Source organism: Hyperolius riggenbachi, chromosome 1, assembly GCF_040937935.1.
Source record: "Hyperolius riggenbachi isolate aHypRig1 chromosome 1, aHypRig1.pri, whole genome shotgun sequence".
Taxonomy (NCBI): Eukaryota; Metazoa; Chordata; class Amphibia; order Anura; family Hyperoliidae; genus Hyperolius; species Hyperolius riggenbachi.
In genome coordinates this window covers 592,964,376-592,990,124 of record NC_090646.1, presented here as the reverse complement: position 1 = coordinate 592,990,124, position 25,749 = coordinate 592,964,376, and the positions used below count along the sequence as shown (strand labels likewise).

The 25,749-nt window shown below is 47.2% G+C and overlaps 2 protein-coding genes across 3 annotated transcripts in view; one reads left to right on the top strand and one right to left on the bottom strand.

Annotated features, from left to right (window-relative positions):
• LOC137558409 (granzyme A-like) overlaps nt 1-25,749 on the top strand; it is a 94,392-nt gene that overhangs the window by 27,996 nt on the left and 40,647 nt on the right. The gene's annotated exons all lie outside the window — the stretch shown is intronic.
• Nucleotides 723-23,881, bottom strand: LOC137540977 (granzyme A-like). Its single transcript, XM_068262146.1, has 8 exons — nt 23,832-23,881; nt 14,494-14,635; nt 12,174-12,240; nt 10,440-10,492; nt 7,928-7,960; nt 5,834-5,978; nt 1,381-1,641; nt 723-954 (listed from the first exon to the last, which is right to left on the bottom strand). The coding sequence occupies exons 2-8, from the start codon at nt 14,577-14,579 to the stop codon at nt 796-798; spliced, it is 804 nt and encodes a 267-aa protein (XP_068118247.1). The 5' UTR covers nt 14,580-14,635; nt 23,832-23,881; the 3' UTR covers nt 723-795.

Sequence of the window (25,749 nt, the reverse complement as noted above, 5' to 3'; positions counted from 1 at the left end):
TTTGCAACTTGCCCATACTTGTTGGCTTCATCCAACCACAATTGCGATTAAGAGCCCCATTGACAGCTAATTTAAATGGAATAAAATTGCTTGGCAGTACATTGAAAAAATATACTGTATATACTCCTGGGAGCGTATTTGGGTGTATATTTAAATTTTTCTGCAGAATTCCAAATGGTCCACACAAATGGTTCAATACGAAACCGTCAAAGGAAATTTAAGCTAGTGACAGGGCTCCTGATCACTAAAATGGTGGGATATGATAAGTATGGATGGGTTATGATGGGCTGTTGTCAATCTTAAAGAGGAATACAAAAAAGGTATTGAAGAAAAGAAGACCAAAGAAGAAGACAGGAGAATGTATGAAAATCTACAGGAAATTTAAAGAAGAAGAAAGTATACAAAAGATGAGACTAAAACTGGCCACTAACGATACAATCTTTTTCATCCAATCTTACCATTTCTATGTAATATAAGGTAACTGCCTAAATGATCCATTCAATAGATTAACTCAGTTTAACCTTATACTACATAGATTTGGTAAAATTGGATGAAAAAGATTGCATCGTTGAAAGAAAGGTCGTTGCAGAAGAAGAAAGATGCATACAGATCAGAGGGAAGAACAGTATACTGTATAGATAAAAACAGAATAGTACAATTACTTTTAAAAATGTAAATAAAATATTTTAGGTATTATATTTATTTATTATCGAAGACACCTGTACACTAGTTTCTTGGTCGAGATGGTCCTGAGTGGCTGGCTCAGTTGAGTGTCACGTGGAGTGTGTGCTTCACTTAAGACCATGTACTGATGACCTTATAAATCCAGCAGAGATATTTCTCAGTCAGACGAGAGAAGACACTTGCATCACCTCGTAGACCACATGGAAATACCCCAAAGGATGTGATCCCTCTCAGCACTCCATTGCAGATTAAGGGACCCCCAGCATCTCCCTGGAAATGGAAAAACAAATGTATATTATCTGCTTCACCACTGCTTAAAAACCAGTGCAATTTTCACCTTTCAGTGCTGCTACCATTCATTCAACAATAACTTTATCACTATTTATCACATCTAAATAATCTATACTTTTTTTGCCACAATGGAATGTTTACTTGTTGCAACAGCGATCATTATATATTAGATTGGCTTTGTCCTATATTCCCATTCACCAATCTGTGCACTACTGTGTCACACCATGGGCACACGTGTCGCTCATAAACAGAAAGGGATAAGTATTTATATCTCTGGAAGCTCAAGTGCAGTTCTCTAGGACATAGGTAGTCATCACGCGGGAAGGCAAGCAGTTAAATGTTTTCCTAATCATACAGTATTCACCTGCGTAATAATAAAAATAAGAACAATGATATTAGATGTACCTTGCAAACATCACTCTTGTCTGACCCCACAATGGTACACAGCATTTCATCTGTAATGTCATACTTCCTTTTCCATTTTTTTCTGCATTTTTGTCTGTCAAGAATTGTGATATTGGTTTCCATTAACACCCCAGCTGGTTTATTGTTCTCAGTCCTCCCCCAGCCAGCCGTTTCACAAACAGTTCCATCTTCAACATCTTCAAAGGTCTTTGGCAACAAGGTGAAGTTAACATGTAGACCCAGATCTGCTGGTCTGGACAGCTGAAATGAAACCAGAACAAACTCTGTGACCTTTTTTATGCGCAACACAAATATTTTGTCTTTCAGACACATTCATGAAAACTATTATTATAGCATGACATTTTAAGGGGACATATGATAGGTAGTTGAATTATATGTAGGGCCTTGTACATATCATATCAGGAACTTGTGTTTAAGCCTCCAATCTACAATCTTTACTACCAAGCTTGTCAGGTGGGTCAAACTGTCTCTTTTCTAGGGTAGTTGCTAAGAGTGGCACCATACCCTAAAATACAAACCACATGTTCTTCTGAGGACCTCTCAGGAGTCACATGGATGGACCTGGATGCCCTCCTTGGAAATGAATGGCTATACTGCAAGGTTTGTTGAGGTCAGTTTGAGCATAACTAGCAAATATGTGCCCGATGGGTATTGCACAGGCTGAATCAAGGCGATTGAGACAGGGTGTTCAGAAATTGGGGTAATGGCATTGGAGGCAGTTATGAACCTGAGGAATGATGGACAAGGGGAGGATAATAAAATACAAGTAGAATGGAGGGATGGAGGGATAAACAGGGTGGAGCTCATAGTAGGGCGGTAAAAAAAAGAATCATGGCATGTTGGTCACAATGGGGAGAGGGGGGGGGTTAGTTGATAAGGTAAAAAAATGGCTGATGGGTAGGTAAAGAATGTTTTCAATAGGAGATGTAAGCAGAGCATTTGTGGTACAGATGCAAGGTAGGTAGCCCTCAGTGAGAAGTGAAGCTTATATTACAGGGGAAAGTTGACGCTTATATTATAGGGGTAGGTAGTCAACAGTGGGGATTAGACTGAGTGAAGTAATAATAGAGGTGAGTGATAAGTTAAGGCTCAGGACAGCTCCATCCCTGGACGTGTATAAATCCAGACTGAAACCCCACCTGTTCAGTTTGGCATTTGCAGAAATATAACTTTTGTTGTGTGAATACTTCATCCTACTAATTACTGAATCTGAGAGAGTCTAAGAGCTTTGAGTCCTATGGGAGAAAAGCGCTATAGAAATGTTATTGTATTGTATTGTATAATATGAGAAGTGGATATAGTGACTGGAAAAAAGATGGGTAGATAAAGTTTAGGAGAAATGAGGTGGAGGTGGTGGACACAGTGGTTGGGAGACAGGGAATGAGTGGATATGTGAGGGTCAGGAGAGGTGTACTGGTGGAGGACACAGCTGCTGGGAGAATAGGCAAGGAATGGCTAGATGACATGGGCTGGTATTAAGTATTTAAGTAATAGCTAGAAGATCTGTGTATAACGTAGCTGACATGACTTCCTGATCATGTCATGGTGAAGGTGACACAGCTACCACTTTTTTTCTACAGGCAACAGCCAACATTGCTCATTTTTAGTCCAGGGTTTTTTTTGTTTTGTTGTTGTTTTGTTGTTGTTGTTTTTTTGTTTGTTTCTTGATGTTTTTCTTTTTTTCATATACTTACGAAAAATTGTAAAACAGATACAAAATAAAAGATGAAAAAGAAAAAGAAAAAAAGAAGGAACACCCCTCTCGTTTCTATGGCTACTCATTTGGGTTCATGGCCCTGTAGACTCTTTTTCCAAAAATCATATCAATTGATGCAAACCTATCTGTCTAATCCATCTGTGCTTGAATATTTTTCACATTCTTAAAAAGAGGTAATTTTAACAAGCCAGTGCAAGAAACTTGGAGGACAAGTCCAATAAATTAGGGCAGGGGCGTAACAATAGACCCTGCAAGGGATCCCTCCGCAGGGGGGCCAGAACCCACAGGGGGCCCGTGGGGGGGAAAGTTTGAGAGACTGACAGCTAAGGGCACGGAGAGGAAAAAACGTATTCTGCTCTTGCACCATTGTTATATTGACTGCATGTGTCCAAAACACAGATAAGAACTCATACACACTCTAGAATGTGTACACTGTCCCTGCTCCCTAGGATTCGTAAAAAACATCTGTCTCTCACTGCTGCAGAGATCTGATGACTGCATGTACAACCTAACAAAGAACAGAGTCACATTTTGGAAAAAAGTTGTAGACTTTTTCACTCTGAAAGGATTCCTAGATTCTTATCACACAGGCTAATGACCTTATGGCCTCTAATTACTTTTACAACACAGCAGAGTGGAGATTGATTCATTGAGAGCTTGTTGTCTCATACTATGTCCAAGATCCCGTAATAAGAGTGAATCAATCAGTGACATTATGAATGTTTTGCCAAAGTTTCAGTGAATACTATATGTTATGTTCAGCATGTCATTGTTGTTCCTCCATATAGCATGTGCTCTCATGTAGTAAAATAATACGGCTGTGTGTGTATATATGTACTGGGAGCAGAGCTGCGATGAGGGACTTGTAGGCTGCAAGGGGCTGGAGGAAGCCCCGGGTAAGTAGATCTGGGGGTAGCATAGATTGCCTGACATTTCCTTTAAGTCTAAGTGTTTTTATCTGAATGGGGAAAACACATTCGTCCTCAGTTGTCCTGTGCAGAAAGCGAGGGCGGGTGGGGGGCCCCATCCAAGGTTTTGCGCGGGGGGGGGGGGGGTGGCACATCCAAAATTTCGCAGGGGGCCCAGTGATGTCTAGTTACGCCTCTGAATTAGGGGGTGACACATCCAGCATTTTAGATGGCCCTATCTGCCTTTCACATCATGGAGGCCATCCAGCATGGCATGTAGAAGAAGGGGGTTTATAATCTAATAGAGAAGGAGACAATGAGATACTTTTGTATGGAGACACATTATAGAGTATTCCAAGATGATGTTTGGAAGAAGAATGCAATAAAGATCCGAAGAGGAAAGAGGTTTGAAGGATGGAAATAGGGGATTGTATAATGTGGATGGCAGGGGATATGGATTGCATGTTAGTTCATTGGATGTTTGCATATTGGTCTGTGCACCTATACAATGTGAATTGTACATTGCAGACTTCAGCTGATAAACTGCAGTCAACTTGTAAGTTACAAGGCATTGAAGACATGGAATGTATATAACATGTGGGCCCATATACTATTCACTTTTTCTCTTGGGTTTTCTCCCAGGTGATATTTTCACAACTTGCCAAAAAGTGCCCTTTAGGCCATCAGAAAGCAAGAAAATATTTAAAATAAATGTAATAGTACCTTTTCACCAACTTATGCGTACATTTTTAATTGTAAAATTTTGAAAAGTTAGGTTAAAGAGAAGATGAAAATCATCTCCTTGGAGATAACTCAAGTGAAAAAGTTAATTGCAAATGGGCCGTGATGTGGAATGTGGACAGCTTTTTATTTTCATGTTGACAGTGCTGGCCATAGTTTGTTCATTGTTTTTGATCAAGGCCGGATTTACCATAAAGCACTGTAGGCTAATGCCTACAGGCGCCTTATTTAGGAGAGGCGGCTCCCCTCCCCAAATTTCCCCCTACCTATTGGGTGGCTACTAAACACCGGGGTGGGAACACATCTGGCTCTCTATACTTGGGCAGGGGGTACCTCTTCTACCTAGATTAATGGGGGTTTCCAAATACTGGGGAAAATCTGGCTACCTAGTCTGGGCAGGAGGGAAGCCTACCTAATATGTGGGATGGCCTGAGATGTGGGGCACAGTTTTTAGGGCGCCAGAATGCCTGTGCCTACAGGCTCCTGAGCAGTGGCGTAGCTTAGGAGCTAGGGACCCCGGTGCGAGTTATACATGGGGGCCCCCCAGCACTTTATACATAACAATTATTATGGTGCACCAAAACCTGCCAAGGACAACCACAGTGCCAGAGGTGCAAGAAGGCCATTGGGAGCAGTTTGTTAATGATTATTATCATTCAAAGCATCTATAGAAGGGATTATTACAAGCACAGGACCAATAAAGAGCTAATACTGCAGTTGAGGGAGGGCCCTACGGGGCCCCTCTGGCCCAAGGGCCCCGATGCGGTGGCTACCTCTGCAACCCCTATTGCTACGCCACTGCTCCTGAGCTGTAAATCTGGCTCTGTTTTTGATGATGATAATTTGGATGCCTACTGCTATGCAAAGGGCAGTGCTGGGTACAGTTGGAGCTTGCCAGTAGTGACATCAGTGTGGGCGTGTGTTTTGTAGCTGGGTCTTTGCCATGTCCACCATGACTGTTGGCTCAGCGTCATTACATCATCATCATTGTCTTTGAGATTTTAGCCAAGTCTCCTGGATTTATAAGTAAACAGGTGAGCAAGAAGATGGATAATTCTTAATATACCTTCAAAAGCTGAATATCATTTTGGTAGGTTTTCCTGCTGAATTTTTCATGCATGATCATTTTAATGACTTGAATGGTTTGTGTATTTGCTTCATGATGACTTCTGCTATGTGCGCCGAGAGTCACTTTGGTATTACTTTCAGTTCTGGAAATATGAAAAATGTAACTTTGTTTAAATGATAAGAGCAAAACACTGATATGTCTAATTATTTAAAATATAAATAAAACATTTGGAAAGTGGAAATGTTGCCCATAATAAGTGTAAGTGTAAGGGTTCTTTCTTGGTAGGCACTCCTTCAATAAGTCCTCATCCCCCCGCAACCACCTCTCGGTTTGAGTCCCCCAAGACTCGGTCCTTGGCCCCCTGCTGTTCTCCCTATACACATCCTCCATTGGAAAGGTTATATACTCCATGGATTTTAACTATGTATCTGTATGCAGATGACACCCAGATCTACCTCCACACCCCTGACATATCTACCAGTACCATGGACAAGGTCTCCTCCTGCCTATCAGCCATCTCCTCCTTGATGTCCGCTAGGTTCCTGAAACTAAATCTGGACAAAACTGAATTTATGATCTTCCCACACCAGCTATCCCTGAACCTCCCAGATGTGCATGTCACTGTTAACCACACTACCATTCGCCCTACCTCTCAAACCCGCTGTCTGGGTGTCACCCTGGACTCTGCACTCTCCTTCACTCCCCACATCCAAAACCCCACAAAGTACTGCAACTTTCACCTCCATAACATCTGCAAGATCCGCCCTTTCCTGACCTCTGCCACCACCAAACTCCTCATCCATGCCCTCATAATTTCCCGCCTTGACTACTGCAATGCCCTTCTGTCTGGTCTACCTATGACCCAAATTGCCCCGCTGCAGTCCATCATGAATGTGGCAGCCAAAATTATCCACTCCCCCCTCCTCCACCACAGCGGCTTCCCTCTGTGAACCCCTCCACTGGCTTCCTATCCAGTCCAGAATCAGATTCCAGATATTGTGTCTGACCTACAAATTTGTCCACAAATCCTGTCCAACCTACATTTCTGATCTTACTCAGAGGCACACACCTAGCCGCTCACTCCGCTCCTCCAACGAACTTCGTCTGACCTCCCCTTGCATCACCCAGTCCCATGCACGCCTCCAGGATTTCTCAAGAGCTGCTCCAACACTATGGAACTTCCTACCTCCACCCATTAGGGCAGCCCCCCCTTCAACATCTTCAAGAAGGCCCTCAAAACACACCTTTCCACTCTTGCCTACCACCCCTCACTAGTGCTCTAAACCCACAGCAGAACTCTGGTCCCCTACCTTTCTTGTCCCTACCTCTCCATGTAGATTGTAAGCCTTTGGGCAGGGTCCTCTCTTTTTGTGTCCTACTTGATCATGCTCCTCCATTACTGTGCACCCAAGCTTTGCATTTGAGTGAACTCAATTTTCCTAATCTCCATGCTCCCATCCAGTGACTGACTAAGCATTATCTTGTGCTCATACTGTGCTGCGTGATCTGGTTTTTCTTGTATATATGTATTGTCGTATTGCTGTAACCTTAAGGCTGCTTTCACAGTGGGACGCCTGTAACGCACCCCAACACACAGCAATGAAAAATCAATGGCCTGTTCACAGTGCCCACGTTGCGTTACATTGTAACGCAGTACATCTACATAACGTACTGCATGCAGTACTTTACACGCGGCTGAGCCGCGTTAGACTGCTTGCACATGCTCAGTGGGGGCCGAGAGGAGGCGGGGAGATGCCGCTACAGTACATGGCTACTTAATATGCACTGCACTGGCGGCTGCTGATTGGCCGGCGGGACCACGTGTCTCACTCCGCATCACGAGGTCCCGCCGGCCAATCAGCGCCACTCTGGGAGACCTTATGTGGATAGAGCCGCGTTAGGCGGCTCACTCTAACGTCCTCTCCCGCACCACCAGGCGTTGCATTAGGGGCACGTTATGCGACCATAACGTCCCCTAAAACGCAACGTCCTGGTGTGAAACCAGCCTAACTAATGTCCAGCGCTGCGTAATATGTTGGCGCTTTATAAATACAATAAAAAAATCAAATAGGGAGTATGCACTTCTTTCACCTGCTCCCATAGTGGTTTTCTGCTGTGTAGTAACTGCCCAGTATGTCAACCACTGACACACCTGATTACAGCCATTGCAATTTGGTAGCCCTACATAGCGATCGCTTCCTGGCAGATCGGAAACTGAACTGTGCAGACAGCCCCCTAAGTGAAAGGAGCCCTTACAACTGCAAGAGACCTTCCAACCAAATGGTCAGCTAGCAGCCGTGGGGCATGATCAGACCATCAGCCAGTTGAAAACGTTTGTGTCCAGTTGTGTGACTTTTACCCCAGCTTCTCTCCACCTGACAGGTCTGTTCCTGCAACCCCCACACCATCTACTACTGCTGAATCCAGGTTTGTGAATACCTGCCTTCAAGGGACTCCTCTCTTGCATATGAGAGGGCATTCTCCTCTTTTGTTAGATTTTGGTGTTCTGATTGGTTGATGCCCCTGTAACTAGATAGCATGGCTGACCTGTGTAGCATAAGTTAGCTGGTGGGTAGGTCCCTAGTGTTGTATAGTCTTCCCTAGGTTGCTAATCTGACTTGTCTTGCTCTCTATTGTTCTCTGCCTGCTTGATCTGGCTTCCTCTGACCATTTGTCTCTCTAATAATCATGTAGGCCTGTTTGTTAACAAGCCAATATTTACAATATTTACTTTCAATACAAGAACGATTTCATCAAATAACCAAAACTGTTAGAGAATCAAAAATGAATTATGCTGCAGGCCAATGGGAAGACAATTGATAAATGAGGCTTCCTTGTTGAGTGATTAGACTACAAGTTGTGTTGCGTGCATGGGGACAAAAGATCACATGAAAGAGACATCCTACACATTGATATGGAAATGATCAATTACCAATAGAAAAATCGATCGCAATGATTGACTGTCCCCAAGATTGTATGCAGACTTCCTGTGTTTTCCAGTTTGAACTGGCTTTGTAGAGTCTGTGGGCTATATAGTTACAGTATATTTGGCTGAGTGCAGAGAGCACAGCAGACCATTTCTCCTTTCCCTCTACAAAGTCTTCCCCCATCTGTGTGCCAAGATGCAGAGAACCCCCAACCGCCTACCCCCCCCCCCCCCCCCCCACCACCACCGCCACCACCACCACCACCACCTCCAAATCCACCTCATTAATTCCCACTATGGCGTTCCCCTATAAAGAGTATATGTGCAACAGAGGATACTGCCAGGGTACTTTGTAGCAAGCGAGCAAAACAGAAGACGTTCTGTAGTACTGTGGAAGGAATCAATGTGAGGGTATAGAAATGCCCTGATGCACTCTTTGTAATTAGCTACAGGTCGCTAACAGTGGCAGCAGGAGTGCGGAAGGAAACACCTCACCAGGGGCGTAGCAATAGGGGGTGCAGAGGTAGCGACCGCATCGCGGCCCTTGGGCCAGAGGGGCCCCAGAGGGCCATCCCTCAACTACAGTATTAGCTCTCTATTGGTCCTGTGTTCATAATAGTTGCAGTGATTTGCATTAGCGTACAAGCTTAGCCCTGCGCTGCAGCCATGCCTGCCGCAACACCCCTATCCGCTCGCATCACCTACACCAGGTCACAGCTACTTAGGTGGGAGCATGTCACAGCACTGCACCCAGAAGACAGGCTTCTGGCTGATTCTGTGTGGAGCCACGTTCAGAAACTAATGGCCTCCCCGACAAAGACACACGCACGCAAGCGCCGGAGGGGATGCCAGGCAGGTGCCCGCGTGAGGTTGCAGAGGAAAGGCTTGAGGTCAGCTATACCAGCAATTCTCCTGGCAAACGTCCGCTCCCTCCCCAACAAGCTAGAGGAGCTGCGGCTCCTGGAGGTAAAGAGGGGACTTGGCAGCAACACACCAGTCTTCTGTTTCACAGAAACGTGGCTCCACGACAGCATCCCGGACAATGCCCTTCACCTTCCAGGCTACAACCTCATCCGAGCAGATCGCGACAGCACCCTCTCCGGGAAAAAGAAGGGTGGCGGTGTCTGTTTCTACATCAGCCCTGCTTGGTGCTCCAACACCTCTGTCCTTGCCAAAAAATGCTCACCAGACCTTGAACTCCTTCTGGTTAACTGCTGGCCGTTCTACTCTCCCAGAGAGTTCTCTTCCTATGCGCTTGTCGGTGTGTACATCCCACTCGATGCCGATGTCAAAACCGCCCTGCGCGACCTCAGCGACACTGTCACTCAATGGGAGTCGTCCCTGCCAGACTCACTGTTCATCATTCTAGGGGACTTTAACAGGACCAACCCTCGCCAAGAGCTTCCACGGTTTTATCAGCACATCACCTGCCCCACTAGGAACGCGAACACTCTCGACCACTGCTACACGGTCTTGAGGGACGCCTACAAAGCCACCTCATGGGCAGCACTAGGCGCATCCGACCACTGCCTCATCCACCTAATTCCCACCTACAGGAGGCGCCTGGAAGCTGCAAAACCAGTCCTTAAAACAACCAAAGTGTGGTCAAGCGAGGCCAAGCTACAACTTCAAGCCTGCTTTGACTGCACAGACTGGCAGGCCCTGGAATCACCAAACCTGGATGAGTGGGCAGACAACGTGAGCTCGTACAGCAGGTTCTGCGAGGACTCCTGTATACCAACAAAAACTCACAAACTCTACCCAAATGACAAACCATGGTTCTCCAAGAAACTTCGACAACTGCGCAGAAGCAAGGAAGCCGCACACAAGTCTGGGAACCAGGAGGAGTACAGGAGGGCAAGAAACTTGCTTGACAGGGAACTGAGGATAGCAAAAAAAGGATACGCAGATAAGCTGAAGGAGGACCTCTCCTCAAATGACTCGCAAGCTGTTTGGCGTGGGCTCAAAGCTGCTACCGACTACAAGCTCCCTCCCCAAAACGCAACTCCCAGCACTGAGCTGGCGGAAAACCTCAGCGGCTTCTACTGCAGGTTTGAGGAGAAGGAGGCCCCGGCGGGGCTCCTGAAGCTACATGGTCCCCTCACTTCACCCCATCCCTCAGCACCACCACTCCAAATCTCGGCTCCCCCGGCCATAAAGGAGTCAGACGTGGCGTGCCACCTGTCCAGGCTAAAGGCAAGGAAAGCCTCAGGCCCTGATGGGGTGTCGCCAGCCTGCCTGAAAACATGCGCACAGCAGCTTGCACCTATCCTGTCCTCTGTCTTCAACAAGTCCCTACAGTGTGGCAAAGTACCGGCGTGCTTCAAGAGGTCCACCATCATCCCTGTGCCCAAAAAGCAAGGCGTGTCCGACCTCAACAACTTCAGGCCTGTCGCCCTCACATCGGTCATAATGAAAACTTTTGAAAAGGCTGTCCTGCCCCTCCTTAAACAAAAAACGGAAACCCAGCTAGACCCATATCAATTTGCTTACAGGGTAAATAGGTCGACCGACGACGCCATTAACATCTGCCTGGAGCTTCTCAACAATCACCTTGACAAACCCAATTCATATGCCAGGGTCCTCCTCCTTGACTTTAGCTCGGCATTTAACACCATTAGCCCCCAGATACTAGAAGGGAATATGGCTGAGCTCGGGGTCCACCCCACTCTTCAACTGTGGATCAAAGACTTTCTTACAAACAGATCTCAGGTGGTAAAGCTGGGCTCCACCTCCTCGCAACCAAGGACCACCAACACAGGGGCCCCTCAAGGCTGCGTCTTGTCACCATTCCTGTTCTCCCTTTACACGAACAATTGCAGATCCTCAGTAAACTCTGTCAAAGTAATCAAATTTGCAGATGATACCACCATAGTCGGCCTGATCTCCAACAATGACGAGCAGGCATACCGCCATCAGGTGGACAGGATCTGCCACTGGTGCAGGGAGAACATGCTGGTCCTCAACAATGCAAAAACTGTTGAGATTATCATCGACTTTAGGAAGCATGCCCCCACTCCACCCCCACTGCACATTGGAGGAACGGTGGTGGAAAAAGTGTCCTGTGTCCGCCTCCTGGGCACCACCATCTCCAACACCCTGAAGTGGAAGGAAAACACTGTCTTCACCCAAAGGAAAGCTCAGCAGAGGCTCTACTTCCTTCGCCAACTGAAGAAGTTCGGCATGTCACAGAATCTCTTGACGAACTTCTATACCGCAACTATCGAATCCGTTCTCTGCTCCTCCATCCTTGTCTGGTATGCTGGCTCCACCGAAAGCGACAGACGCAAACTACAGAGGGTGATCAGGTCAGCGGAAAGGATCATAGGGAACACACTCCCTGCCCTTGACCACCTCTATAATGCCAGGTTACGCTCCAGAGCATTGAAGATTGCAAATGATCCCTCTCACCCTGGCCACCAGTTTTTCAGTCAGCTCCCCTGGGGGCGGAGGTATCTGAGGTACCGGTCCATCTCCACTAAGACCACGAGACACAAAAATAGCTTCTTCCCCTCAGCCGTAAAGTTGCTGAACTCTACAAACGCTGCTCATTCTCTCCCCCCTTAGGCTGCCCCCTCCAGGCTGATCTTCTGTCTGCAACCCACATGGCTGGGGTAAATGTGCTATGTATATGTTTTGGAATGAAGTGATGTCTAACATGTTCTATGTCTCTTATGTTTCTATGTAATGCCCTGTATCTATGTGCCAAACCCAATTCCGGGCACGATTCAGTCGTGCTTGGCGAAATAAAAGCGATTCTGATTCTGATAATATTCACTTCTATAGTTAATTTGAATAGTGGTAATCATTAACAAAACTGTTCCCCATCCCCTTCTTGTACCTCTAACACTGTAGTTGCCATTAGCAGGTTTTGGTGCGCCGTATCAATTGTTATGTATAGACTGCTTGGGGGGCCCCATTGTAAAACTTGCATCGGGGCCCACAGCTCCTTAGCTACACCACTGCACCTCACTGAGCAGCAGGATCAACAGGGAAGGGAAAGGACAAAAAGCCCTCTCTATCTTTCCCTTGCCTGACAGGTAAAACCGGAGTCTTAGTTTATACACCAATTGGCTTATATTCAATAACACTTTCTAGGAACTCTGCTTTCTAAAAGTAGAACGTTTTTGTCATCAACCCTACAATGCCTGGTGTGACTGAGGTATTAGCATTTGGTATCTCAATTCACGTAGGGCCGATGTAAGCCACACGGGGGCCCCTGGCCAAAAGTAACATGGGGGTCCCTACCCCCTAAGCAAAATCAGTCCACAGGGCCCCGCTACACTGGACCCCTCAGGTGATCTCCCACTGTTTGTCTTCAGCCGCACTGCCTGCGACGCTGGGGGCCACTAGAGTGGTCAGGGCTCTGGGGCAATTGCCCCCTTTGCCTCAATGGCAGCACCAGTCCTGCACGCACAGGAAAAGTTGACAAATATGTTTTAGGATGTATTTTGTGGCCTGCAAACTGCATGAGTGCATTATGTGCTTTCACATAAAGTAGCCCATTTGCAATAATAAAAAGAAAAATGGCTATATAGTGTAATAGTTAAGGGCTCTGCTTCTGACATAGGCGACCTGGGTTCATATCTTAATTCTTCCTATTTCTGTATTTGACTTGTGCTGAATCGATCTATTAATAGAAAGTTTAGGTCAATACAGTATAGAATTTAAATTCTTCCATGCATGGCCACTTCTAGTTTAGGACTCTTTTGCACTAGCGGCGATTGCGATGCTGAATCGCAAATCGCTAGTGATTTTTAAATCGCTACAGTTTGCCTAATAACATAGGAATCACGGTAGGTTATTTCCACTACCGCAATTTGTTTTTTACGTAAGCGGGACCGTGACACAGAGCGATTCTTGCCGCGATTTTGCTATGCAGTACATTGCATAGCAAAATCACGATCGCAAACGCCGGGAAAATGTGGAACTTTGCTGAATCGCAATCGCTAGCGTTTAGTGCGAATGCTAGCGATTGCTAGTGGGCCCTTTTCCACCACACAGCTGAATCGCAAAATTGCAAATCGCTAGTGATTTATAAATCGCTAGGGTTGCTACTTTATCATAGAAATCATGAGAAGTATTTTCCACTATAGTGATTCGATTTTCAAATCGTAAATCGCTAATCGCAATCACTTTCTCGAGCGATTTTAAAAGGGATAATGCAATGCAAATGAAAATCGCAAATCGCAATCGCATAACACAATGAATGAAAAATCGCAATCGCAATTAGGGATGCTCAAATCCGAATTCGGGTGAAACTCGGATAGTTGCTATCTGGATTTCACCCAGTTACCTGTGCGGGGTGGGCGGGGGGGGTGGGTCAAGCTTACCTATCTCACGTCTTCTTCAGTCCGTCCCTCGGCTCCTCCCACGATGCGTTCCACGCCACGTCACGTGAGTACAAACACTTCCTCCTTCAACCCGGAAGGAGGAAGTGTTTGTAATCACGTGACCGTCGCGTGGACCGCATCGTGGGAGGCGCCGAGGGACGGACAGAAAAAGCCGTGAGATAGGTAAGCTTGACCACCCACCCCGCACAGGTAACTGGGTGAAATCCGGATAGCAACTATCCGGGTTTCGCCCAAATTCGGATTTGAGCATCTCTAATCGCAATCGCTGGCATTTGTGATTTGTGATTGGGATTACTAGTGGAAAAGGGCCCTTGAGTGTCATTTTAGCAGCAGCTATTCATCCTCCCAATGCAAACAATATAACAATACATACTTACAAAATACAATGAGCAGCAGTTAACACCCAATCAGCTTTGATTAAAATTCCTCCACAAAATCGGTGATCAGAGTGCACAAAGGCCATGTAAGGTCTGGAGTGTGGATGTGCTTTCCTCCCCCCTACAATACTTGTATGGATACCTAGAAAAAAATAGACAGAGAAATGATTACAAGGGAACTCTTTAAGCGATTAGTGTACATTGGGCCAAGTCAAGGCAGAGGCAAGAAAGGCAACAGCATTGGGTACGGTGGTGAGGAGAGGATAAGGGGATGCGTTTGAATGGTACACCTGCAGCTGGGAACAATTGCACAGAATAGGAATGCATCGCATCAGCACTACCCTGTACAGTCCAATGGTGCTTTAACCCTACTGGTTTATTATTATTATTATTATTCCCCCCTGAGCACCTACAGCAGGCATGTAAAAGGGGACTATTTGCCTACCTCGACTGCAGGACCCGACAAATCAGATTTAATTCCATTCAGGGAGACGTAGCCTAAGCGGGGGCGGGTTACACTAACACCTCATGACTCCTTAATTTCACTTTCACTTATTAAATAAAACTTAAAGTGAACCTCCAGACTAAAAATCTACTCAGCAGAACTGAAAAGGCTTGGTGTTTCTTTAAAGGAGTACTATCGATTGAAACAACTTTTTTTTTTTAATACTCTATATTAGTGTACACATTACCACTAGTGCTAGGGGCACTTTATTTATTCACCCAGGTCTCTCTCTCACTATCCCTGCTTAAAAATTCATTTCTCACACAGCTCATAGTAGTTTGGGTCACCCTGAGCCAGAGGCGTAGCTAGGGTTTTCAGCGCCCGGGGACAAAGACTATTAATGCGCCCCCCAAAGTCAAGGTTGCGCCGCACCAAAAAGGGGCGTGGTCACATAATAAATGTGGGCGTGGTTATGGGTGGAGCCAAATGTATATGGAGGTTAGCAGGCTCACGCTCACCCACCCTCCCTCAGTATGTACCTTCCAGCATGTTCCAAGACAAATTCAGCAGTCATGAGCCCCCCCCCCCATCAAGACAAATTCAGCAATCATGAGACCCCCAACATAACCAACTCAGCAATCATGAGGCCCCCAACAAGACAAATTTAGCAATCATGAGGCCCCCAACAAAACAAATTCAGCAATCATGAGGCCCCCAACAAGACAAATTCAGCGATCTTGAGGCCCCCAACAAATCATGAGGCCCCCAACAAGACAAATTCAGTAACCATGAGGCCCCCAACAAGACAAATTCAGCAGTCATGAGTCACATAAATAGACAGCATTTCACATAAATAGGTAGAATGCCCCCTTAATATGGTAGACACCTCTCACCAGGGCCGGCCCGCTCATGAGGCGGGGTGAAACTTTTGCCTCAGGCGGCAAATTTCCAGGGGCGGCACCCGCCCGTCAGTGGGTGCGGGGAGCCGGCCCGCCGAGCTGGAGGGGTAGCTGGCAGGACGGGGGTATTGGGCCAGCGGCGGGGAGGGGGGTCGGACCCCCCCCTCCCTCGCCTGGGTCCCCCGTCCTCCGCTCCCCTCCAGCCTAAATAGACGCAGCCGTATATGTAAGAGGCACGGGCGGGGAGACACTCACCTCCTCCTCGCTCCAGCGTGCGCTCCACTGACATCACTTCCTGCAACGCTGCAGGAAGTGATGTCAGTGGAGCGCATGCTGGGAAGAGGTAAGTGTCCTCCCCGCCCGTGCCTCTTACATATACGGCTGCGTCTATTTAGGCTGGAGGGGAGCGGAGGACGGGGGACCCAGGCGAGGGAGGGGGGGGTCCGACCCCCCTCCCCGCCGCTGGCCCAATACCCCCGTCCTGCCAGCTACCCCTCCAGCTCGGCGGCCCCCCAGAGCGCCCCCCCCCCCCCGAAGGGGGGGGGAGGGGCGGCGGTGGCAATTTTTTAAAAAAATTTGCCTCAGGCGGCAAAAAGTCTAGGGCCGGCCCTGCCTCTCACCTGGCAGCAGTTCTCCAAAATACACTCAATCTGACGTGGTTCCCCAAAAATAGGTAGCCCCAGGTCTATAGTTGTCCCCAGAATAGGTGGCCAGCAGTATAGATGTCCCCAGAATAGGTGGCCAGCGGTATAGATGTCCCCAGAATAGGTGGCCAGCGGTATAGATGTCCCCAGAACAGGTAGCCAGGGGTAGAGATGTCCACAGAACAGGTAGCCAGGGGTATATGTGCCCAGTATATGTAGGCAGGGATATGTGTGCCCAGTATATGTAGCCAGAGGTATATGTGCCCAGTATATGTAGCCAGGGGTATATATGCCCAGTATATGTAGCCAGGAGAATAATATGTGCCCAGTATATATAGTCAGGCGTATATGTGCCCAGTATATGTAGCCAGGGGTATATATGCCCAGTATATGTAGCCAGGGGGTATATATGCCCAGTATATGTAGCCAGGGGGTATATATGCCCAGTATATGTAGCCAGGGGGTATATATGCCCAGTATATGTAGCCAGGGGGTATATATGCCCAGTAGATGTAGCCAGGGGTATATATGCCCAGTAGATGTAGGCAGGGGTATATATGCCCAGTAGATGTAGCCAGGGGTATATATGCCCAGTAGATGTAGCCAGGGGGTATATATGCCCAGTAGATGTAGCCAGGGGTATATATGCCCAGTATATGTAGCCAGGGGTATATATGCCCAGTAGATGTAGCCAGGGGTATATATGCCCAGTAGATGTAGCCAGGGGTATATATGCCCAGTAGATGTAGCCAGGGGTATATATGCCCAGTAGATGTAGCCAGGGGTATATATGCCCAGTAGATGTAGCCAGGGGTATATATGCCCAGTAGATGTAGCCAGGGGGTATATATGCCCAGTATATGTAGCCAGGGGTATATATGCCCAGTATATGTAGCCAGGGGGTATATATGCCCAGTATATGTAGCCAGGGGGTATATATGCCCAGTATATGTAGCCAGGGGTATATATGCCCAGTATATGTAGCCAGGGGGTATATATGCCCAGTCCATGTAGCCAGGGGGTATATATGCCCAGTATATGTAGCCAGGGGGTATATATGCCCAGTATATGTAGCCAGGGGGTATATATGCCCAGTATATGTAGCCAGGGGGTATATATGCCCAGTCCATGTAGCCAGGGGGTATATATGCCCAGTATATGTAGCCAGGGGTATATATGCCCAGTATATGTAGCCAGGGGTATATATGCCCAGAGTAGGTAGCCAGGGGTATATATGCCCAGTATATGTAGCCAGGGGGTATATATGCCCAGTCCATGTAGCCAGGGGGTATATATGCCCAGTCCATGTAGCCAGGGGGTATATATGCCCAGTATATGTAGCCAGGGGTATATATGCCCAGTATATGTAGCCAGGGGGTATATATGCCCAGTCCATGTAGCCAGGGGGTATATATGCCCAGTATATGTAGCCAGGGGGTATATATGCCCAGTATATGTAGCCAGGGGGTATATATGCCCAGTATATGTAGCCAGGGGGTATATATGCCCAGTATATGTAGCCAGGGGGTATATATGCCCAGTAGATGTAGCCAGGGGGTATATATGCCCAGTAGATGTAGCCAGGGGTATATATGCCCAGTAGATGTAGCCAGGGGGTATATATGCCCAGTAGATGTAGCCAGGGGGTATATATGCCCAGTATATGTAGCCAGGGGTATATATGCCCAGTATATGTAGCCAGGGGGTATATATGCCCAGTATATGAAGCCAGGGGGTATATATGCCCAGTAGATGTAGCCAGGGGTATATATGCCCAGTAGATGAAGGCAGGGGTATATATGCCCAGTAGATGTAGCCAGGGGTATATATGCCCAGTAGATGTAGCCAGGGGGTATATATGCCCAGTAGATGTAGCCAGGGGTATATATGCCCAGTATATGTAGCCAGGGGTATATATGCCCAGTAGATGTAGCCAGGGGTATATATGCCCAGTAGATGTAGCCAGGGGTATATATGCCCAGTAGATGTAGCCAGGGGTATATATGCCCAGTAGATGTAGCCAGGGGTATATATGCCCAGTAGATGTAGCCAGGGGTATATATGCCCAGTAGATGTAGCCAGGGGTATATATGCCCAGTAGATGTAGCCAGGGGTATATATGCCCAGTAGATGTAGCCAGGGGGTATATATGCCCAGTATATGTAGCCAGGGCTATATATGCCCAGTAGATGTAGCCAGGGGTATATATGCCCAGTAGATGTAGCCAGGGGTATATATGCCCAGTAGATGTAGCCAGGGGTATATGTGCCCAGTAGATGTAGCCAGGGGTATTTGTGCCCAGTAGATGTAGCCAGGGGTATATATGCCCAGTAGATGTAGCCAGGGGTATATATGCCCAGTAGATGTAGCCAGGGGTATATATGCCCAGTAGATGTAGCCAGGGGGTATATATGCCCAGTAGATGTAGCCAGGGGTATATATGCCCAGAGTAGGTAGCCAGGTGTCCCCCTCCCTGCCTCCCCAGCAGGAGGGGAGCAGCGCAGAGAAGTGGGAGAGCTGCTCTCTCTCCCTCGCTGTCCCCTCCATTAATGTCCGGGTGCTGGCAGCGGCGGGCGGAACTTACCTCCGTCTCGTCGCAGCGCGGATGGATCTGCCGCTACTCTGGTCTAGTCCAGACCAGAGCAGCGGCTGCGGGATCCGAACTTCCGGCCGGCGCTGGAGCGAGACGGAGGTGAGTCCCGCCCGCCGCGCCAGCACCCGGACAATAACGGAGGGGACAGCGATGGAGGGAGGGAGAGCCCTAAGGTGAGAGAAGGGGGGGAGATGGCCCCCTTCTCCACCGTCCGCATAGCTCTCCCTCTTCTCTTCTCTGCGCTGCTCCCCTCCGCAGAAAAAAAAAAAAAAATCAGCTCAGCTGGGCGCCCTTAGGGACCCGGCGCCCGGGGGCACTTGACCTACCCCGACCCCCCCTAGCTCCGCGCCTGCCCTGAGCTGCTTGGTTACTCTGTCACACAGCTCACAAATATATTTCACTGTGTCACTCACAGCATGCAGCAGACATGAGGAGAAATAGGCTGATCTGAGGTGGTAACAGGTAACTAAATGAGCTGGAATATTGCTGGAATATAACTAGCTATTGTGTTTACACTCAGACTGCTTGCCTGGCTGTCTGCTTGAGGTGATACACTCCAGGCTGCATCCACTTTACAAGCTGCTGAGAGGGGCAGATCACTGTTTACGATTAGCATTATCAGTATCTTTATCAGTCAAGAGAAGCAAAGATAATAAACACACATTGCTAGAATCTTTAACCCCTTACCACCATATCAACAAGATTCTTTCAGCAAGGTGACAATTAACTATTTGACATTCCTGGACGTGAAACTCACGTCCAGGAAGCCATGTGCGCTCCTGCGCGTCCACGCGCCCGATCGCGCGCGTGCACGCGCGCTCCCGGCCGGCGGTTTGTTAGCCAGTGAATCGGGCAACGGTGCCCGATCACTGATTTCTCTCCCCCGCAGAAAAAGCGACAGCTTCTCTCGGAAGCTACGCTTTTTCTGCTTCCTATGTCGCTCTAAGCGTACGTGGTACGCTTAGAGTGACGTCACTGTAAACAACTCATGGCTGCCATCTTGTGGCCAAAAAGTAAACTACATCTAAATGTTAAATAAAAATAAAAATACACATATATTTACAAAAAAAAATACAATTTCAATCCCACCCTCCCAAAAATACCCACATAAAATGTTTAATTAAAAAAAACAAAAAAACATTACAATAAAAAAACTTTTTAAATATCTATGTAAAGATGAAATATTTCTTTTTTTTTTTTTATTATAAGCTTGTAAATAGTGATGAATGCAAAACGGAAAAAATGCACTTTTATTTCCAAATAAAATATTGTCGCCATACATTGTGATAGGAACATAATTTAAATGGTGTAATAACCGGGACAAATGGGCATATACAATACGTGGGTTTTAATTATGGAGGCATGTATTATTTTAAAACTATAATTGCCGAAAAGTGAGAAATAATGATTTGTTTCCGTTTTTTTCTTATTCTTCCTTTTAAAATGCATTTACAGTAAAGTGGCTCTTAGTAAAATGTACCCCCCAAAGAAAGCCTAATTGGTGGCGGAAAAAACAAGATATAGATCAGTTCATTGTGATAAGTAGTAATAAAGTTATAGGCTAATGAATGGGAGGTGAACATTGTTCGGATGCATGAAGCGAAAAACGACTGAATGCGAACTGGTTAAACTATAAACTGAGGAGTTGATAGCAACTCCCCTGTGCAGACATGGTCTAGCCCTCTGGGAGCAGTCAGTATTAGATACATTTTGTATCCAACACTGACGCCAAAACTGACGGAGGATTTTACAGCTGAGAGGAACAGCTGTGTGAGGAATAAAATTGCTCCTAGTACTTGCCCTAATGTGTGCTACAACATACAGTATTTAAAAATAAATGCATACATCGATAGTATTCCTTTAACAGTTTCACAGCATCAGAAGCTGGATGGGGTAGTAGCCAGGAAGGGGGTAGCGACCAAAGCGGTGGGGAAGGGGGATCAGACCCCCCTTCCCTCACCTGAGCCCCCCATCCCCGCTCCTTCTCCAGCTATTTGCGAATGCAGTGAGCGGGGAAGCAATTACTTTCTATGCATTCCACTGCTTGCCGCATGACTTCCTGCAATGCAAATGGAAGTCACCCGGCGAGTAAGGAAGTAGGTAATTGCTTCTATGCTTGGCTGGAGGGGGAGCGGGGATGGGGAAACCCAGGTGAAGGAGGGGAGTCCGACCCCCCTCCCGCCGATGTGCCCACTGCCTCACTTCCCGGCTGCTATCCCTCCAGGCTACCTGGGGGCAATCTATGGGGAGAGGTCCGCAAAATTGACATTAAGGGGAGGAGCAGGCAGTAGGCAATCCGTTTCTCCCTCCATTTTTTGTGTGCAAAGTAGCCTGTGTAGTTGGAGACCCGTTTTTGTATTGCCTTTCATTGCCTACGCGGGTATCCAGGCTCCGTGAAAATGTTGTAAATCCGAACTCTCCATTCAGTTTTTCAAACCGGATCCCACGGATCCGATTTTTAAAGTGTGTGAAGACGGGTGCTATTTTGAACATTGGTATCTGTGGCTCCGGTTTTGGTCCGGGCCGAAAAACAGCCACGGATACGTTTTTTAAACAAGTGTGAACCGACCCTTACTGATGGCTATAATACTCTACTGCTACAGCTATGATTTTTTGAGTAATTCTCACAATTAAGATTTTGATACTAATTATCATTTTGTGGGTAATCTTGATTTTGCATAGTTCTCACAAGTTAGGCTACATTTCCACTAAGTGCCACATCTGTCTCAACAAATGCCAGGTGCCCACCCACCAGAGCTGGATCTTTCACTAGGCCAACCTAAGGTCTGGGGAGAGTCTAGGGGCCTGGAGGATGCTAGTCCCCATCAAATCCTACTAAAAAAGCCAGATGACTATCAGCAGTGGGCAAAAACTGCTATCTTGCCTAGGGCCCCATTTCCTTTTAAAGTGTACCTGTAGTGAAAAAAAATGTCCCTAGGGGTACTTTACCCCGGCCTAAAGAGGCTTCTCTCATCCTCCCACTCAGTCCTGTTCCTGTGCTGGGACCCCTAAACTCTTCAGAATCATAACCAGCCTGTGACGCGCCTCGTGCAGGTGCACTAGCGGCATACCACTTGAGCTTGAGGTGGAAATAGCCGTGCCCAATCAGTCCTCTCTACTGCACAGGCGCAGGCAGCTCACGCCTGCAAAGAAGAGCGCACCCAATCAGGCTCAGCTATTTCGGCCAAAGCACAAGTTTGTGCTCTAGTGCCTGAACGGAGAAGCAGGAAGTGAAGAACAATCACTACAGGGTAGACAGACGGTGCTGCACCGCCTGGATCGTTCGGGAGGTGAGTGTGTCTCTCTCCTACGGACTTTATTACACTGCAGTGGGGCAGCGTGCGGGGTGGGGTGAGAAGAGAGCGAGGGGGGGATCTGGCTGCTGGCAGCCGTTGGGGGGGGGGAGGGAGGTATTGATGTCGGGGGGCCCTGGATTACTACTGCCCCGGGGCCCCATCTTTGCTAGAACTGGCCCTGCCCCTAGGGGCACTTTTTTCACTACAGGTTCACTTTAATTCATTTCTGCCAGCCACAATTTATCAACTCTGCTATACGCCAGATGAATGAACTCTGATCACATGTACAATCGATGCAGTGATTGTTCTTCTTCTGCCCACATTGGATGCTTATCTGCTCATATTAGCCACAGCAGGCTGTGCTCATGGGAGTGGTCATCACAATGCCACATTTCCCACCCTGGTTTCATACACACCCTAGTGCCAGCTGTACACATGATGTTGCTGCCTCTTCACACGGTACTAGATATGGTCTGTCAATAAGATGTTAATAATTCTAGCTTGCATACAAATTTCATGAATTTTATATGCAGCTTGGATTGGGTCATCATCAAAACTGCATGCAATTTGCATTAAATACGCATGCAAACTGGAATAATTACCATCTTTTTCACTATCTCTACACAGTGCTTGTATACAAAGTACAAACAGCATCTGTGAAACATCTGATCACATTGTGCCTCCTTCTACTTGGCTGGGAAGGACCTCGTTGCTGCTGGCCAGAAGAGCAGGATCATCCACCAGGCAACCTAAGCAGGTGCCTTGGGCCTAGTGGGTGTCAAGGAGTCCGACTGGCACTTTCTCTGACCCATTTTCCATTTTAGATTAACAAAAGCATCATAAGTAGAATCCAACACTACTATCTTGCCTAAGGCCCTATTTCATCTTGATCCATCTCTCCTGGCAAGGAAAAGTGGACCCTGAGCAGCGTGCTAAGCAAGCATTAAACTTCCTTTACACTGCAAATCACAACAAGATTCTGATTTGCAATTTTCTATAGATGCTATCAATACAAGAATAAGAAGAATAACACAGAAACAAACGCAGTATGCAGGACTTTTTAGTGAACCTGAGGGGAGAGTGATATTTGTTTCCTTTTAAACAATGCCAGTTGCCTGGCAGCCCTGCTGATCTGGCTGCAGTGGTGTGTGAATCACACCAGAAACAAACATCCAGGTAATCTCGTAAGATCTGACAATAATGTTAGAAACACCTGATCTGCTGCATGCTTGTTCAGGGTCTGTGGCTAAAAGGATCTGCAGGTTAACCAGGCAACGTGTAGTGCTTAAAAGAAAATCAATATGGCAGCCTCCATAAAACTGTCACCTCGAGTTCACTTTAAAATTGTATCAAAATTGGAATCGCATGCTGTGTAAAAGAGCCTTTAATGTTTTGGGTTGACCACCCCTAATAAGTTATTGAGTGATGGCATAATGGCATTACAGAAATGAGAAGACTTACTGTCACAGGCCTGTAGTAGGGCTGCACCAAGGAGCAGGCTAAGGGCAAGTCTCATGGCTGAATTCGTCTACAAGCATTTAGTTATGTTTTTCTCTGTTTTCATTAGTAGTGAATGGCAATGTGTGAAGTTATCAGGAAATGAATGCTTGGTACAGGAAGGTAAATGTATACATTATTATCCATTATTGCTCTTCTCAGTTTCCTCCCTCAGCAGAATGTGACTAATGTGTAAAGTGTGCATTTACTTCCTGTCACCGTTATAGAGGGTGTTAAAGGCAGTGTGAGAAAAACAGCGACAAGCGGACATGATAAAAATATATCCAAGCTCAACTTTAAGGAGTCCTGCTGTCCAATCGCACAGCACATACATTGACGTAAGGCAAGTTAGAATAGCTTCCAATTGTTCCTCTTTTGGAGGGACAGTCTCTCTAAAGCTACATACACACGGGCTACAACTGTCGCCGCAACCACGTGGCACGCGCGTGTTGCAGCGTCAGGTCGCCCGTGTGTATGGCGCGCGCCGCAAACCATCGCTACTCAGAGCTGTCGCTGGGCGATTGGTGCGGCCGATCGCCTGGCGACAGTTGACGCCGCAACCTCGCCGCAACTGTCGCTAGTCCGCATGTGTATGCGGACTAGCGACAGCAACCCATAGGCAGGGCCGGGCCGAGGCATAGGCTGGAGAGGCTCCAGCCTCAGGGCGCAGTGTAGGAGGGGTGCAGAATTCATTCAGCTGTCATTCCAAATTGTGTTTGAAACAGAAAGAAATAAGAAAAGGGGATACATAGCAGTGACTGCAAGCCAGATAACTAGATATTAAGGTGTTGGGGAGGTTGTGGGCCCTGTGGCGCCTCTTAGTCAAATAGCAATCAGTGTTGGATGGCTCGGGTGGCAGGGATGGGGGGCACACTTTGGTGTCTCAGCCTTGGGTGCTGGAGGACCTTGTCCCGGCTCTGCCCATAGGCAATACACGGAGCTTCCGGCGGGGGGGAAGGAACGTCGGCGATAGCTTCCGTCGCATCACTAATCCCTCTTCCGCCGTGTGTATGCGGAGGGACCTGGCGACGAGCTGTCGCCGATCTGTTGCGCACACGCTCCATTGTGCTAGCGACCAGCTAAATTTGTAGCTTGTGTGTACCCACCATTTGGGATCACAATCCCTCTGTCCCTTTTTCTTCCTCATTTGTTCCTCTTTCAGGACTGATGGACAGATCTATGTATTCTGATGGACAGATCTGTATATTCTGGCGTATAAGATTACTTTTTAACTCTGTAAAATCTTCTCAAAAGTCGGGGGTCGTCTTATACGTCAAGGGTTGTCTTATAGGGCGGGTGCTGAAACTTCCGAGCTGGACTGGAGAATCTGCTGTTGCCGCATACGGTGTGGGGAGATTAAAAACGTCCGCAGCCACATCCCCACCGTATGCGGTGACCGTATGAAAGCAGCAAGGGCGGTGTTGTACAAGTATGGTAGAAGAAAATCCACTCACCAGGATTCCTGGAAAGAAGTGTCTTAACGCGGTCCCGATGACGAGGTGAGGGGGCACCTCACTGGGAAGACTTTGTATACAACAACCTGCCAATCGCCGGTAAGGTACATCGCTTACTGTGATCGGCTGGTTGTTGTATACTGGGTACCACATACAGTACAGCACCAGTATCTGTACCTGTTTATACAGTATAGCACCAGTACATACAGTACAGTATACAAATGTCCAAGAGTCGAGAGGGGTAGTCTTATAGGGCAAGTATATCGCAAAATGCATATTTTAACTGGAAAAGTTGGGGGTCGTCTTATACGCCCAGTCGTCTTATACACCGGAATATACGATATACCCAGTGGTGTGAAGTGCCCCCTTCCTGATTTCTTATTCTTTTGCATGTTTGTCACACTTACCGTATATACTCGCAAGCAAGC